The following is a 16,981-nucleotide window of genomic DNA, read 5'->3' as shown; positions in this document are numbered from 1 at the left end:
TGATATGAAAATTACATTTAAAAGTATAAATTTGAAAACTATATTAATTTTGAGTAATTAAAAGTGTGTTTTCGGGGTGATTTTAAAAATGAAAAAAGTGGTTTTTTATGGTTTTAAAATCACTCATGCACTAAAATAAAATGGGTTGAGGGTTGGGTTTTTAAGTGGTTGGGCTTATTTATTTATTTTTTTTAAAAAATGATCCACGTATCTGGAAAAAAAATAGATACGTATCTACCACGTATCTGAATGTATCCGTATTTGATACAGATTCTCTTACAATTAGAAGTATCTGTGCTTCCTAACCTACTTCCTTACTCCTACTTCTCAACTCCTTAGTCAAATACACGTGGAAAGATTATAACAAATATTTTTAAAATTTTAAATTAAAGATTGATGGACTAAAATGAGATTTTCTTTCTCATGGACAACATATTTTAAAATATTCAAAACCTTATAAATCTCAAAAGAGTATAAGGAATATTAAAAACAATAATTTATATTATACATCCAGCAATTGTACTTATACATTATTTTCTAACACGACATTTAAGGTTGGAGGATCTGAATATTGGCCTTTTAGTCGATGGCAGACGTCTAAATCAATTGAAGTATACTGAGAATACCTTTTGTAAACATATTTGTAATCGTTAGAGTTAATATTCTAAACATAGGTTAAAATATCATTTTAGTATTTATCTCAAGGACTTATTCAATTTTAGTTCATTTACTTTTAAATAATTAACTTTATATATTTTCGATAAATCTGAAATTTATTCACTACTGTTAGTTTGTTGTTGTATCAGACTTTTTTCTATAAAGCATATTTGCACAATACATTTCTCTTGCTTGACCTGTTAATTTTTCGTTAAAAGTTAAGTATCAAAATTGTAATTTCACACAAAAACACAATTTAGTTCAAAGGTTAGAACTGTAAATATTTTACAATTTAGATGTGAACATTGTAGCTTTGTTTACACATCAACACAAAAAGTTAAAAGATATGACATTTGCATTGAAACAACATTTAAATTTAAAAATAGAAAGACAAAATTTAATATAAGCAATGAAATATGAGGAAGTACATGTATAATAAAATTAATAGTGGGTTTGAATTACATTTCTAACAATTTAATTTAAAAAATAAGTAATTTTAGAAAAAATTAAAGTAATTCAAAATAATTTTTCAAGTGTATTTTAATCTGTTTTTATAAAAATATTTAAATAAAAAATATATTTTTTAAAATACTTTTGTCTCAAATTAATCCAAATTGGTAATGTTTAGACGTAACATCTATCACATGTATTCCCTCTAATTATAATAAAAAAATATATCAAATTTCGTTTATATATTTTTTAAAAGCTTGTTACGAAGTAATAATTTGTGATTGAACCTTTGGGTGAATAATGCAAAATAAGTGTAATTTTGAATCCACCAAATATTTTAATTTTGAAATGAAAAAAAAAGGAAAATGCTACAAAGAGAAAAACAGTTTATTTTTTTTTAGTTTAAACTGTAAATATGGGTTAAACCAAACTCCAGCGAGTGCGAATTCAAAAATGTTAAAAATGGAGGAAATTAATTAAAAAAATTAAATAAATAAAACAAACAATTTGATGAGGGATCATTTCTGGTTGAAATTTCAGACTTCGATGGAGGTAAAATAAAAGTCGTCTCTGCTGCCTGCCACTTTCCCGTCGACCGCTTTGCCAATTTTCTTCACTCCATCAATTTCTCGATCTTCCTTTTCATCTCTTACATTTTTCGCTGTTCGTTCTGGATCAAACCGTGGATATTTGAATTGTTTCTCGCTTGTATTATTCGGAGTTTGAATTGGAGTTCGTCTTATTTCGAGTAGCTCTGCTGCTTGCTGCCGTCAGATCCGCTGGTGGAGCGCGGGGATCTAGGATAGGGAACTGAATAGATTGTGTCTTTCCGGCTGGATCTGAGCGGAGATGGCGTTGTCCGGTATGAGAGGCCTCGCCGTTTTCATCAGCGACATTCGTAATTGCCAGAATAAAGAGCAGGAGAGGCTCCGAGTCGACAAGGAGCTTGGAAATGTCCGCACTAGGTTTAAGAACGAGAAGGTTAGGGTTGGCCTTTACTTGCTTAATAACTTGATATGTGATTGTAATTCTCGCCTTCTATTCCCTGTTTTGCTGGTGCTTGCAGTTTTGTTCGTAAGAACTGTGGAAATCATGCCATTACCTAATTGCTGGCTTGGTATTGCGTTCTAAATTGTTTCAACAGAAAATGTAGATACCGAATATATGATGTGATTATGAGCTGGAAGGAAAACTGTCCCAATGGATTCTCCTTTGATTTTTTTTTTTCAAATAATTTTTTCCGCGTGCTGGTTCACCTAGCATGCTCCGTGGTATTTTAGGAAATTGTTTTAATAACATTCTGACCTGAGTGAACTACGATTGTTTGCAGATGACATAATAGTTTGGTTGCAAGTAGTGACTTAATACACTTTCTATGAATACATTGCCTTTCCAGAAAGGAAAGTGTTAGGTTATGTAAATTATACAATCTGTCTTAAACTACTGAAGAAGTCTTAAATGACGAGTCCTCGACCTTTACTTTAAAAAATTAAGAATCAAGCAAGGACTCCGTGCCAGCAGTCTCTGTGTGAGGTCTGCACTTGGCAAGTGATATTGTTTACATTGGAAGTGACTGATTTTATTCAAGTGGCTTCGGGGTGAGCCGTGGCTTGACAGTACTTAGCTTTGCGAGATGGTCCTTCTTGACTCATTGCTTGTTGTTTAACTATCTAAATTGGAAGGTTTGTTGTACATGCAATGCTACTTGGATTCACATGATGATAATTGGGTATGATCCAGCAAGTGCTATTGGAACATCTTGGGAAATCTATGTGTGAAAGTTGTGCAAATGCAGCATTGGACTTTTGAGTGCATCTTCGGTGGGGTTTTGAAAGGCACACCAAGAATCTGTGTCTTTATATTTCAGGCAGACTTTCCTCTTTCTCATTTTTGTGTTTAGTATTCAGTGGGGAATAAGATGGATACCTATTTATGAGAGATATGTGGTGGGGAGATAGGCTCTATGCTGTTTGTTTTCCTTGGTTATACTTCCTTACTTTCTAGGCAACATGAGCGTAGTCCAACTAGCATAAAACATGTACTATGGACTAAGAAATGAAAGATTCGAATACCCCATCTCGCATGTATTTGAACTAAAAAAAAATGCTTCCGTACTTATCAAAGGAACCATTTGGTGGCCATCCCTCCATCTTCATCCTCTCTTTCTCTTGGTTTATGTCGTCCTTTGTTTAACCGGCAAACATCAAATATTGTGGTCTCAACTTTTATTGGAGAGTTTTTGCTTAGCCTTAGTAGAGGGGATTATTGCTTTTGGGGTCCCAGTCTTGCCAATGGGTTTTCTTGTAGTTCATTCTTCCGTTGCTTGGTGAACCCTCCTCCGCCTAGTTTCTCCATATTTTCCTCACTATTGAAGGTCAAGATTTCTAAGAAGGTTAAATTCTTTGTTTCATGGAAGAGTTAATATCTTGCATTGTGTTTTGTGGAAGTTGATGGGTTTGTTAGCATCGCAATGTTGTATTCTTTGCAGGCAGGAGGTTGAGAATTGCTACCACGTTTTTGGGAGTTGTGACTATGCTTCCTCTGTTTAGAGATTGTTCTTTCAATTCCATTTTTCATTTAGCTCAACCGTGAGGATATAGTTTTTTGATTGAAGAACTCATGCTTCACCCGTCCGTTCGTGATAAGGGGCATTTTCTGTGACTCGCTGTGTTATTGCAATTTGTGGGGCCTTTGGGTTCAGAGGAACAAAAGGACTTAAGGGTTGAAAGACCTAAAGAGGAGGTGTGGTCACTTGTTAGATTCCATGTATCCCTTTGGGTTTGGGTTTGTAAGGTTTATAAAATATTGTTAAAGAATCCTAACTCTTATCTCTTTCCAAGTCGTTGTATGATGCATGAGATGACTAATTGGTGGATCACCCTTTTGGGCCCCTTTAAACATGAAACCTTGGGGGGAGATTACTGCGTACTTCTATCCACTTCTAGATATTTGCACTCTTTTGTGTGTGTGGCAGTAGACAAAATTAAATTCATAAAGTGATCAAAAGATGAGAAGGAACCTATTCGTGTATGATATCTCCATGTAATTGCAACATAGCCATATGATACGGTTGATGAAGGTTTATGAAGCCTTAACAACCAATGCACAGTGTGTTAGTATGGCCTGGAGGGTCAAGCACCTTGCTTTGAGTAAAGGTAGCATCAGAGCAAGCATGGCTTGTCTCACTTAAGTTTGTGCTTGTGTCCAGGATATAAGTACTACATATCATTCCAATTTATTGGATGTCCCCAAAGGGACGGATATGGTACTATATAGATTATTCTGATTGTTTCAGCAAAGCGCCAACAGCTTGAGCGATAGCAAAAAGTTCACAGTTCCATTGTGTTTCCATTTATTGGGTTTAGTTTTGATTACTGGTTGAATGCTTTTCACAAATATTGACTTATATAACTAATGGCACCATTGTTTGTCAATAATGGCATCTACCAGGGTCTAACGCCATATGAAAAGAAAAAGTACGTCTGGAAAATGCTTTACATTTATATGCTTGGTTATGATGTGGATTTTGGTCATATGGAAGCTGTATCTCTTATATCTGCACCAAAGTATCCTGAAAAGCAGGCAAGTTTCTAACCCTTTCATGCATGCTTGTAACTTGTGTTCTTAGTTTCTTTTATCCTTACTCTCCACTATTGACTAAACTTTGGATACATACAGCTGGAATCTTAATATGCAGCATTGGTCTCATCACTAGAAACATATCCCGTGTTTTTCTTTGATTGAAAAAGTGTCTTATTTTTAACAAAAAAGATCCTTGGTTCCAAACCTCTGGTCACCTGCTATGTATAGACAACTCTCAAGTTTCTGAATGAATAGTTATTTTGTTATAGTGCCATTCTCAATTTTGAGGTTTTAAATGTCTAGACTTAGAGGCCAAGAGATTTCTTTAAAAAAGGAATCCTATGTACAGAATAGTTTGCATAAAGGATGGGAAATTGTTTTAAAATGACAAAACTACCGAAAATATTTTCAAATATAGCAAAATGTTAAAGAGTCTATTGGTGATAGATGATAGTAGTCTATCAGAATCTATCACTGATAGACAATGACATTTTGCTATATTTGTAGATATTTGGGTTCATTTTACTATATTTGGAAACAATCCTTTATTATTATTATTATTTTTTTAAATATATATATTGATTTTTTTTTTTTAAACTTTTAAATTGATTGAAGTGTGATTAAATAATTGCAGGTTGGCTATATTGTCACATCGTGTTTGCTTAATGAGAACCATGATTTCTTGAGGTTAGCGATAAATACTGTGCGCAACGACATTATTGGTCGCAATGAAACGTTTCAATGCCTTGCGCTGACTATGGTATGACCATGGGAAATCTTTCATTAATTTAATTCCAAGTTATTTTTCTTTTACCTATGGAATTTATCTGTTTTTGCCTTATGTAGACTCCTTTTAGTGTATAACCAAAGATCATCTTCTCTGCATTAATTTTATTATCATCTTCGTTATTCTTTTCTTAAAACATTCTTATCACTTCTCTGTTCTTTGTTTTTGTCTTGTCTTGTTTTGTTTTGTTTTTTGTTTTTTTTTCGTAAATTATTCTTGTTATTACATGCTTTAGCTGCTTAAAAATTTATGACTTGATCACTTTAAAGCTTAAAGAAAGTATTGTTCTAGCTGCCATTTGGTTTTCCATTCAACGAGTTGAATATCTGGTGACTAGTGAGTGACCCTCCTTGCTAATGCTACCTGATGGGGGATTGTGTTGAGGTTATTTATTATCTGAGGTTTTTTTCCCCTCTCCCTAATGATAGTGGTATTCTGAAGGAGATGTGCGTAGACTTAACTACTGGTTCTCGCATCCATTAGCTTCCATTCATTTTACCAGGGAAATGTAAGACTTGAGATTTTGATTAATTACAGTATTTTTCGTGGGTTCTAACATCATCATTAGCCTTCTCAATATTTGTAATGCCAAGTCAGTCTGTATTTATTTTATTAGAACTTCCTTTTGGACATTTTGTGCGAGATAACCATTTAATGACTACTGACTTTGATGTTCATTTTTATTTATTCATCTCTTTAGGTTGGAAATATTGGGGGGCGAGAGTTTGCCGAGTCGTTAGCACCAGATGTTCAAAAGTTGCTTGTAAGTGATTAGAGAAAATTTTAGTTTTTAACTGATGCTAGATCTAAAACGAGATGAAAGGAATTTTCCTTTTCTAGATTTCAAGCAGCTGCAGACCACTTGTGAGGAAAAAAGCAGCATTATGTCTACTGCGTTTGTATAGAAAAAATCCCGATGTTGTCAATATAGATGGCTGGTATGCTTCAGTTTTAATTTCCTTGTACTATTATGTTTTCCCTTGTCGGTTTCCATTTGTTCCCTCTCTAATCAGTCATCGTTTAAAAATTATTTAGGGCGGATCGGATGGCACAACTTTTAGATGAGCGTGATCTTGGTGTTTTAACATCTTCCATGAGCCTTCTTGTTGCTCTTGTATCAAACAATCACGACTCCTACTGGAGTTGTCTTCCAAAATGTGTTAGAATTCTGGAGCGCCTTGCTAGGAACCAGGATATTCCACAAGAATACACATATTATGGTATCCCATCTCCCTGGCTTCAGGTTTGTAGTGTTCTGCTACTGAATTTCTGATGTGATGGAGGCTATATATATATATATATATATTTATATATATTTTGATGTTTATATATTTGAGCAAAATGTACCTTAGATGCTGTAAACCGGTGTTTATTTCTTGCTATGGAAAATACCCTGTCCTGGCAATATCAAGAAAATACACACACTATAATTGAAATGAGTTGAGAATTTTATTGATGGATGAAATTACCATCAATTGTGAACTACAAAAAGGATGCCCAATTATAAATTAAAGAATAAAGATTATAATATGTAAAAGGGTGTGAACATTTATGCCAATAAACAGCACTAAATAAAGCAAAATCCATGAAGTCATCAAATGATGATTGTTTGTCATTTGCCATTGAAGATCCTCCCATTTCTTTTATACCAGATAGACCAGGCAGGCCACAATGTCTTCTTGTCTCTCCCTTGAATGGACGTCTTACAAAAACCAAAGATAAGAAGTAAAAAATGTTCCCTGGAGTAATCATGTTCCAACCGAAGAACTCCTAAACCAAGTTCCAATATTGCTATGCAAAAGAACAACAGCCAAACACACCAGAACAAATGGCATTAAGATTCTGAGCTAGTCTTGCCCATTGCACATCAAGGAGGAGAGAGAAGGAAATAGGGGATTCTCCTTTGAATTGGTCTGCTTTATTGACACCTCATGACCAAATTCACATAGAAAAAGCTTTAATTTTTCATGGATATAAACACTTCCAAATTACTGTGAATAAATGCTGATGTCTTTTCCCACTATTTTGGACCCCATCATAGATCTAATATATATTTGTGGGATGAATCGATAGCCCAACTCCAAGAATCTGTGGCAGTGGACAAAGTAATGGAGAATAGTGGATGTGAAAGTGAGCCCATTCATCAATTTCATTATCCTTAAGGTGTCTTTACAGCCCAATAATCCGATCGGGAATCGTAGAATTCCTTATTTTAGCCACCGTATCATTTAATATGGGCCCTTACTAAACATTTGAGGACCAAAATGGACTTCCTTGGTGCTTTAGAAGATCCTGAAACAGAAGATATTGGCCAATGATCAGATTTTGTTTGCTGAATTGTTGATTAGTTTTGATATTTATACCACTCCTCGGTCAAATAACGATGCCTAATGGAAATTTAGCAAACCAGTGCTATCATTGTGATATCTTGGGAGTGGGGAGTTCATCAATTTTAATTTTAATTTGTATTATGAATGTTCATTCTGTAGGATTTTTCTTTTAATTTTTTTTTTCAATTTAGGAAATTCTCCAGAGCAATTTGATTCAACTTATGTGAGTTTTCCCCCCACTTTGTCTAGGTGAAAACCATGAGGGCTCTTCAGTACTTTCCAACAATTGAAGATCCAAATACCCGAAGGTCACTGTTCGAGGTTGGTTTGCTTCTAAGATAATGTCTCTAATTTTGTGATTCATTAACAAGTTCCTTCATCTAATTAATGGGGTCTGCTTCCAGGTCTTGCAAAGGATTTTAATGGGAACAGATGTTGTGAAGAATGTCAATAAAAACAATGCATCACATGCTGTTCTGTTTGAAGCCCTTGCTCTTGTATGTGGGCAATCTTTTTTCCAATGTCATTTTAATGGATGAATATCAGATGCATAAATTAGCATTTTGTTTCATATTTGCTATTTATGCATGTTAATACAAGCTTTAGTTTGTGTGGATGCATGCTAATTTTTCTGGCTATTTATAGTTGAATGGGAGGCTGTGCATTGGTCATCCTCCCTGTTCTCTACGTCATAGTGATCTTTTTGAATTTCAGTTTTTTCTTTCCCTTCTTTCAAGAAGTATAGTTCTAATGACCAATAAAATAAAAATTTTCTTCAAAGAAGGTTCTCATGTTAACTTGCTTGTTGTCTATTGCTTTCAATCCGTTCTGTCATAGGTAATGCATCTTGATGCTGAAAAAGAGATGATGTCTCAGTGTGTTGCCCTTCTTGGAAAGTTTATTGCTGTCCGTGAGCCAAATATTCGATATCTTGGCTTGGTAAGTTATGCATTTGATAATTGAGTGATGAAAACCAGACCCAGGATGGAATGATTTTGATATTATGTTCTTGTGCAGGAGAATATGACTCGGATGTTGATGGTGACAGATGTTCAAGATATTATTAAAAGACACCAGGCTCAGATCATAACATCATTAAAGGATCCTGATATTAGGTAAGTAATAACCTGTAAAGATTTAACACCTTGTTTGGAGTATCCAACTTTATTGTAATATTCGATTCTATTTGTTTATATAATATTTCACTGGATAATCTAGGACGAGTTATTTTGTAATTATGTTTATTTCAAGGCTCGTTTCCACTAGTAACTAGTTCTAGTATAAAAAATTGGAAGGTTGAAACATGTAAACTGGAAATTTGGAATATGTTGCCGTATAAATAGAAGAATAACATAACATTTAGTGGTCAATAGCCTGGTTGGACCCTGATCAACCTGCACCATGCCAGAAAAGAAAGAAAAGAAAAATAAAGTTATGTTTTTATACAATTATACCTAAGTAATTTCAAATGATAAAATTTGGGATGGTTTTGATTTCTTATTATTAATTATCAAATCCTGCTATGATGCTGCATTGTGTTCCTACTGAAAGTTTAGAATCTGTATGTAATAGATCGATTACTTACCATGCAGGCAAGAAATTTCAATATTTTCTTTCCAGTGACCAAAGGCTTAATTCAATCAAAATATGTTTCCTATTTATATATTTATATAAAATGATCAATGAGCTTAATGAATCCCTAAATAATGTTCCAAAGAGTTAGTGGGGGGTTTAGATGTTCCATAATTCATCTTTAAAATGGATGATTAAATTAGTGATTGGTTGAGGACTTGGGATGGTGCTGGGAGGTAAGGGCTCCTAGGTCCTTGGCTCAGTAAATGAAAATCTTTGGCATCACCTAAAAACAAACAAACAAACAAACACACATGTGCATGCGTGTGTGCTTACAAATCAACTTGAAACAATAATTCTGATTTTCCAAATTATCATTGGGGAAAAATGTAAATGGATTGCAAATGGAATTCCTGGGATGAGGATTCTTTAGTTCTTTTTATGTGTGGTTATTGGTGACACTGAGTTTGACCATTCATGAAATTCAGAGAGGCCTGTGGGAACACTTCAGAATGGGATGGGATGAAGTGTACTTAACTCACATTTAATTTGCAAATGACCCTTTTTTATTGAGTGAAAATGACCAATGAATAATAGGAAATGATCTAAAGTTTCAAAAACATTTGTGCTCATGTCAAGTCTCTGGTTTAACTTGGAGAAATCCCTGGTTTATGGCATTAGTATAGAAATGAACAGAGTCGATGAGGTTGGACACGCTGAGTTACTCTAATGCTTCTAGATGATGATCCCAAAAAGAGATTTTTGGAAACCAATTAAAGAGAGACATGGGAAAACTCTTTTTTTGTTTGTTTGTTTGTCCAAGGGTGGTTGTCTTACATTGACAACTGGGGTTTTATCTAGTCGATGAGCAGTACTGAACATTGAAAGGAAAATGAGAACTTTTGGATGAAAGGTGCACAAGTAAGGGAAATTAAGTCATGTTGTCAGTTGAGAGACTGCATCAATTGTGGGAAAAGGGTAGGTTAGGCTAGGCTTTGAAAAGATTATAAAAAGCTTATGGTTTGTAGGAATGCTTGTCTGTTTAATGATAAGGAAACAATAATAATGTGATGATAAAGACATGCGTTCTTGTTGAGTTCATCAACAAAAGTTATTACCTTCCCCAAAAAGGAAAAACAAAAGAAGAGAAAAGAAAAGAAAACGAAAAAAAAAAGAAAAGAAAAAGGCATTACAATGAAGTTCACTAGAAATCCATTTTTCAAACATGAATGAACTCCCATGTTCCTACATATATCCCAAAAATAAATATACCAAGGTTTGTAAATATGTTTTTTTTAAATAACTAAGAAATAAATAAAAGATTTATATTCTATTTTGTTCAGAGACATAAAATGAAGGTTAAGTATTCGCACTAGATCTTATATCTTATCCATCAATGAAGTCGTTTCTCTCTCAAAAAATTGTATTGTGTCCATCTGTCTGATTTCAATGTCTATGTCTAATTGTTTATGGATCTTAATGTCTTATCCATATGCCATTTAAATATGACTCTGCTAGAAGAGATGTTTATGGGTATTTTGATTTTCAAATGGTAGTAACATATAGGGCAATGCTTTATTTTGCAAATTTATATTTTCAGCATCCGAAGGCGTGCTCTCGATTTGCTTTATGGTATGTGTGATGTTTCAAATGCGAAGGACATAGTTGAAGAATTATTGCAGGTATTGGTCATGCTGCATCTCTCTAAGATTCTGTATGATCTTGATAGGTAGTCTCATTTTACATCCTTTTGGGTTACTGAAATCATTTCCATCTTTTATTGGAAAATAGCCTTGCTACTCAGTACTCACTTACCTTCCTTGTCAGTACCTCAGCACAGCAGAATTTGCGATGCGTGAGGAATTGTCTCTTAAAGCTGCAATTCTTGCAGAGAAGTTTGCTCCTGATTTGTCTTGGTAAGTATATACCTGCTTTTGGTTGGTAAGCAATGTGGAAAGAAACCAATACATAGTAACACTGAGCACTACTATAATGAAAGGGCCGGAAATGATGACCTTCCCTAGTTTAATGTCATGACTGTTTTCATTTGTTATTTAAGAAACTTGATGAACATGGAGTAGAATTCTTTATTTTCTCAACCTTTTAGATTTTGCACTCTTCTTGGTTTTAGAAAGAAAAAGATGCTTACAATAATATTAGACAATTACTGTTTTTTCCCCTGAAAAAGATAATAGATAGTTATTGTGAATGCGAGGTTTTCATTCCCTTTTTGTTTGATCTTTTCCATTACTCAATTACTTTTTCTTTAGCATCTTGCTGATTTGTGATTCAGGTATGTGGATGTGATTCTACAATTGATCGACAAGGCTGGAGATTTTGTCAGTGATGACATATGGTTCCGTGTTGTGCAGTTTGTTACAAACAATGAAGATCTGCAGGTAACCTAATTTGCTCCATTCCATTTTACACTTCGTTTCCATGATACAGTGATTGGGTTTTGTTTTATTGATTGTGATTTTATGCATTTAATCAGTCTTATGCAGCAATAAAAGCGAGAGAATATCTTGATAAACCTGCTATACATGAGACAATGGTAAAGGTGTGTATATCCCTTTTTTAAGTTTTTTTTTATTCCAATTATTGTTTTCATTCTCGAGCTTAATTTATGGTGATATCCTATATCACTATATGTTGATCATCAAATGTTTTTTGGTGTTAATTTTTGGCTCTCTGTGTAACTTATTTGCATCTAAACTGCAACTAATAGTTTCTCTTTCCTATGTCATTAATGATTAATTTGGATGTATAATCATAGACTTCAACTTAGATGTGATTCGTTTTTCATACAGGTCAGTGCATATATTCTTGGAGAATTTGGTCATCTTTTGGCCCGAAGACCAGGTTATAGTGCAAAGGAATTATTTAAAATAATACATGAAAAGCTGCCAACTGTTTCGTAAGTGCTCCTAGACTCTACTTAAAGTTATCTCCCTTTACCAAACAATTGCTTTCTGTTTTTTTGAAAAAATCTACTTTCTCTGCAGGACATCTAGCATTCCTATTCTTCTGTCGACATATGCTAAGATCTTAATGCACACTCAACCCCCGGATCTGGAACTGCAAAATCAAATTTGGGGAATATTCAACAAGTGAGACTTCTGCACTCTTTAAACTGAAACTCTTTTGTTTATTTGCATTTGCAGTTAATTTAAATTCTCTAATAGAAACTTGTTTTCCTTAGATACGAGAGTTGTATCGATGTTGAGATACAACAACGTGCTGTTGAATATTTAGCCCTGAGCAAGAAAGGTGCAGCTCTAATGGACATATTAGCCGAAATGCCAAAGTTCCCTGAGAGACAGGTGCATATTCTTCCTTTGAAGTGTCTGATTAAATGCAGTTTTCTGTGAAGGATTATAATGAGTACTCGGCAATCTTTTTTCAGCAAAAGGTTGTTGATATTATCTCTAATTTTTTCCATACTTCAGTCTGCTTTGATCAAGAAGGCTGAGGACACTGAAGCTGACACTGCAGAACAAAGTGCCATCAAGTTGCGAGCTCAACAACAATCATCAAATGCTTTGGTCTTAACTGATCAACGTCCTGTCAATGGCACACCATCGTCCAGCCAGCTTACTCTGGTGAAGGTGCCAAACACAAGCAGTTATCCGGTTTGTTTCTCTGTCTTTTCTTCATTAAACTTTCAGAACATCATTATCGCATTTTTTTTTAACACTTGAACCTGTTAACGGGAGTCTGCTTCTTGATACTGTCTAGATTTGGAATTCACTTCATTTGCAAACCTAATGACAGGATTCAACTGACCGTGAACTGTCCCAGACCAATGGTACTCTAAGCAAAGTAGATTCTAGCCCCCCCGAACCTGATCTCCTCGGAGATCTCTTGGGTCCTCTAGCTATTGAAGGTCCTCCGAGTGTTGTTGCTCAGGTTCCCCAAAGTGTAATGACCAATATGGATGGTGTTCCAAATGCAGTTGAGGGTGGAGCTATTGTTCCAGTTGGAGAACAGACAAATTCGGTTCAGGTACTGTTTTCCTTCTAATGGTTCAAACTCCAGGTTCGTCCCCCCCCCCCCCAACACCACACCACACTCACACACACTCACACACACACACACAAAAAAAGAACTTTTCAATGGTATTCTGAGAGGAAGCAAGAATATATTTATTCTTATTTCTTTACACTGCAGTTGTATCTGCTATCATTATCTATTGTTGGGTTCTTATTGCTAGAATTTTTTTATGCTTACTGCTTGAGGCAATACCATCGATGGTCCTATGATACTTGCAGTCGTTTAAGATATTTTACTGGGTTGATTGCATGTCAGCTGCTATGCTGTGGATTGCTCGATGTTGTGATTATTGATATTTCTATCTTTTATTTTTTCAGCCGATAGGAAATATAGCTGAAAGGTTCCATGCCTTGTGCATGAAAGATAGTGGTGTGCTGTACGAAGACCCCTATATTCAGGTATCTTTCCCCTGTATTCTCCTCACATCTTTTTTGTACTTCATATTTTTAAAAATTATTTTTTTAAGTTCCCCTCTTTTATCTTAATTCGTGGCTGGTTGTAAAACAACCTTAACATCCACTTGTGACTTCATTGCAATTCTTAAAGTAATTAAGTTGTTTTGGAGAACAAACTATCAAATACATGTTTTTGGTTTCTCTCAGCTTTATTCACTTATTTTAGTGCTCGAGACATGCAAGTTACACTTACAACCCTTGTAATTGTTCTCATTAAACTTGTGACAGATTGGCATTAAAGCAGAGTGGCGAGCCCACATGGGACGACTTGTTCTTTTTCTCGGAAACAAGAATATTTCTCCCCTTGCCTTTGTTAAGGCTATCATATTGCCTCCTTCGAATTTAAAGATGGAGTTGTCATTAGTACCTGATACTATTCCTCCTCGTGCACAGGTAAAAACAAGCAGTTGAGTTTATATATTGTCGTGGTTGTTTAAAGGCCATTACCTTTTTTCACCTATCATCAGTTTTTCTCTTTGATTGTATAGGTACAATGCCCACTTGAAGTCATTAACTTACATCCAAGCAGAGATGTGGCCGTCCTTGATTTCTCTTACAAGTTCGGGAATGACTTGGTAAATTTTCCTTGTTTGAAGTATTCTGAATTCCCCTTCTCAATGGCTGCAATAGCCCAGAATAACTCATGTATATATTGTTCTTTGTAGGTAAATGTGAAGCTTCGCCTTCCAGCTGTCTTTAATAAATTTCTCCAGCCTATATCTGTATCTGCGGAGGAGTTTTTCCCTCAGTGGAGGTCCCTCTCAGGGCCCCCATTGAAGCTCCAAGAAGTGGTGAGCTTTTATACTTTTTTCTTCAGTGCTGACAAAATATCATCGAAGAGTAAAACACCATGAAGATTTTATCTAGAATTGAAATGGAAAATGCTTCTCTAGTTGACACAGGAAGTTGAAAGTTTCCTGCAGTTATTGTTATAGAATTTTTGAGTGAGTTCCCAAGAAGAAAAGAAAAAAAGCAATTGTTACCTTGGAGCCTCCACCTCCCTCTCTTCTTCCGTCAAAATTTTCGTTTTTCTTTCTATCACACGTCCCAGAAAAGGTTTTTGGGTGTATGAAAAGAAAAACAATAATTTAAAGTCGTAAAGTGGATCCGTAAAGCATTATCCAATTGAAACAGTTGTTGCACAAATTTGGTCCGAGCGTTGTCTTATGGTGACTACTAAGCCATATAACTAATAGTTTCGTCTCTTATTGCCATTTACTTTGCAGGTTAGAGGTGTAAAACCCCTTCTGCTTTTAGAGATGGCGAATTTATTCAACAGTCTAAGGTTGATGGTTTGTCCAGGACTTGTAAGTAGTCACAAATTTCTCTCTCTCCCTCCCTTTTATCTATTTATTTATTATTATTTTTTTTTAATGAAATGATTCATCCTTTTAGTTTGTACAAAATTTACCTTTTCTTTTCCATCTGTTGTCTAGGATCCAAACCCAAATAATCTTGTTGCGAGCACAACATTCTACTCGGAAAGTACGCAAGCTATGCTCTGCCTAGTAAGGAATACTCTCCCTTAGTTTTTTACTATTTTCATGGGTTAAGTTTCTCATCCAAGCACGCACACCTTTTCATATCTGGTCTCTCTTTCGGCAGTTCCTCCTATTATTTTGCCCTTCGAGAAATTAGGCCCCCTCATATCACTTTTTATTTTTATACTTAAATTTTAAGTTTGTAACAATTAAGTTCATGTACTTCTAAATTTGTAACAATTTAGTACCTATACTTTTAAGTATCAATTTAGTCTTTGTAGTATACAATATACAAGATTTAGTCCCTATCGTGAAATATACTATTAAGATTCAATGAATTTCTTACCCATATAGATTGATAAACTAGGGGACAAGTTTATTAAGAAATTAAAAAAATTAAGTTGTTGCATAATTAGAATTGACAATTTAATTTGATGAGATTTTTTCCAATAGGGACTAAATTGTTAAAAATTGAAAAGTTCTAAGTTGATATGTGAGTTCAACGTCTAAATTGTCATGCGTATGTTCATGGACTAAAATTATTACAAATTTAAAATAATAACTAAATTGTTCAAATCATAGTTTAGGGAATAAATGAAGTTATCGACAAAAATTGATTTTTAACCAAAAATTTATCACCTAAGCCAAATTCTCCTGATCTGCCTTATTGATATTCAGGTTAGAATTGAAACTGATCCAGCAGACAGAACCCAATTACGAATGACAGTTGCTTCAGGGGATCCAACAGTAACTTTCGAGTACGTACTTTAGCCTGCTGTTGCTCAGTTAGCTCTTAATTTATGCGATTGTCACATTCTAATTTTCTATATACAGGTTGAAGGAGTTTATAAAGGAACAATTGATAAGCATACCTGTGCCTCAGTTGACAACTCCGCCATCAGCAGCAGCACTATCAGTAGGTCAACCCACAGTTGCTACACCAGCATTGACAGATCCTGGGGCAATGCTAGCAGGTTTGCTCTAGGAGAAAGCGATTCATCAGAAGATATTCATTCAGTATACATTTGTAAACATGATTATACAGCCGGCCTACCCCCGATTCCGGGGATACTAAGGCAAATGAGGGACACCAGGGCTTGCGGCGTGATCGGCATTGCATATTTAAGTTAAATCACTGGGGTTGGTCGGAGTTCTTGAGATTTTTTTATTTGCGCCAAAAGTAAAGGTGAGATTTTTTTTTTCTTTTTTTTTGTGTTTTTTTTTTTTTGTTTTTTTGAGGGTTAGGGTTCGGGAGAGTTGGTGAGAGATTTGTTCTACTACTGTTTCTTCCCGGTTCTTCATGGGGTGATTTCTGTAGTGTATTATTTGATGTGTAAGATATTGCGTTTAGGACTCAAATTGTATCCATCCCACAGTTTCAAACTCAAACACGTTCAAAATTTTTGTCCACCAGTCAGAAAATATTCATCCATTAAACGTTTGTAATTTCGAATCTTGTGTTATAATACATTCAATTTCACGATTTTTTGATTCAGTTAACCCTCCAAGATGAACCATAAATTAAATTAATTTAAGCACAGTAATATTTATATTAAACTATTGTGCGACATGAAATTGATCACATAGAATGAATGGTAAAAAGATGCGATGCGA

At 34.7% G+C, this 16,981-nt stretch overlaps 1 protein-coding gene across 1 annotated transcript; it reads left to right on the top strand.

Moving 5' to 3' along the window:
• The first annotated feature begins 1,615 nt into the window (after positions 1-1,615).
• Positions 1,616-16,850, top strand: LOC120088337 (AP-2 complex subunit alpha-1-like). Its single transcript, XM_039045561.1, has 27 exons — positions 1,616-2,088; positions 4,558-4,689; positions 5,324-5,449; positions 6,177-6,239; positions 6,317-6,414; positions 6,512-6,719; positions 8,056-8,127; positions 8,211-8,303; positions 8,644-8,745; positions 8,824-8,921; positions 10,979-11,060; positions 11,206-11,294; positions 11,672-11,777; positions 11,873-11,938; positions 12,189-12,295; positions 12,384-12,488; positions 12,581-12,701; positions 12,828-13,010; positions 13,153-13,383; positions 13,749-13,829; positions 14,115-14,279; positions 14,375-14,461; positions 14,552-14,677; positions 15,113-15,193; positions 15,323-15,394; positions 16,046-16,125; positions 16,202-16,850. The coding sequence occupies exons 1-27, from the start codon at positions 1,957-1,959 to the stop codon at positions 16,350-16,352; spliced, it is 3,057 nt and encodes a 1,018-aa protein (XP_038901489.1). The 5' UTR covers positions 1,616-1,956; the 3' UTR covers positions 16,353-16,850.
• Positions 16,851-16,981: the final 131 nt, after the last annotated feature.

Source organism: Benincasa hispida, chromosome 10, assembly GCF_009727055.1.
Source record: "Benincasa hispida cultivar B227 chromosome 10, ASM972705v1, whole genome shotgun sequence".
NCBI lineage: Eukaryota > Viridiplantae > Streptophyta > Magnoliopsida > Cucurbitales > Cucurbitaceae > Benincasa > Benincasa hispida.
Note: the sequence above shows the minus strand (reverse complement) of the source record. Positions and strands in the feature narration are given on the sequence as shown.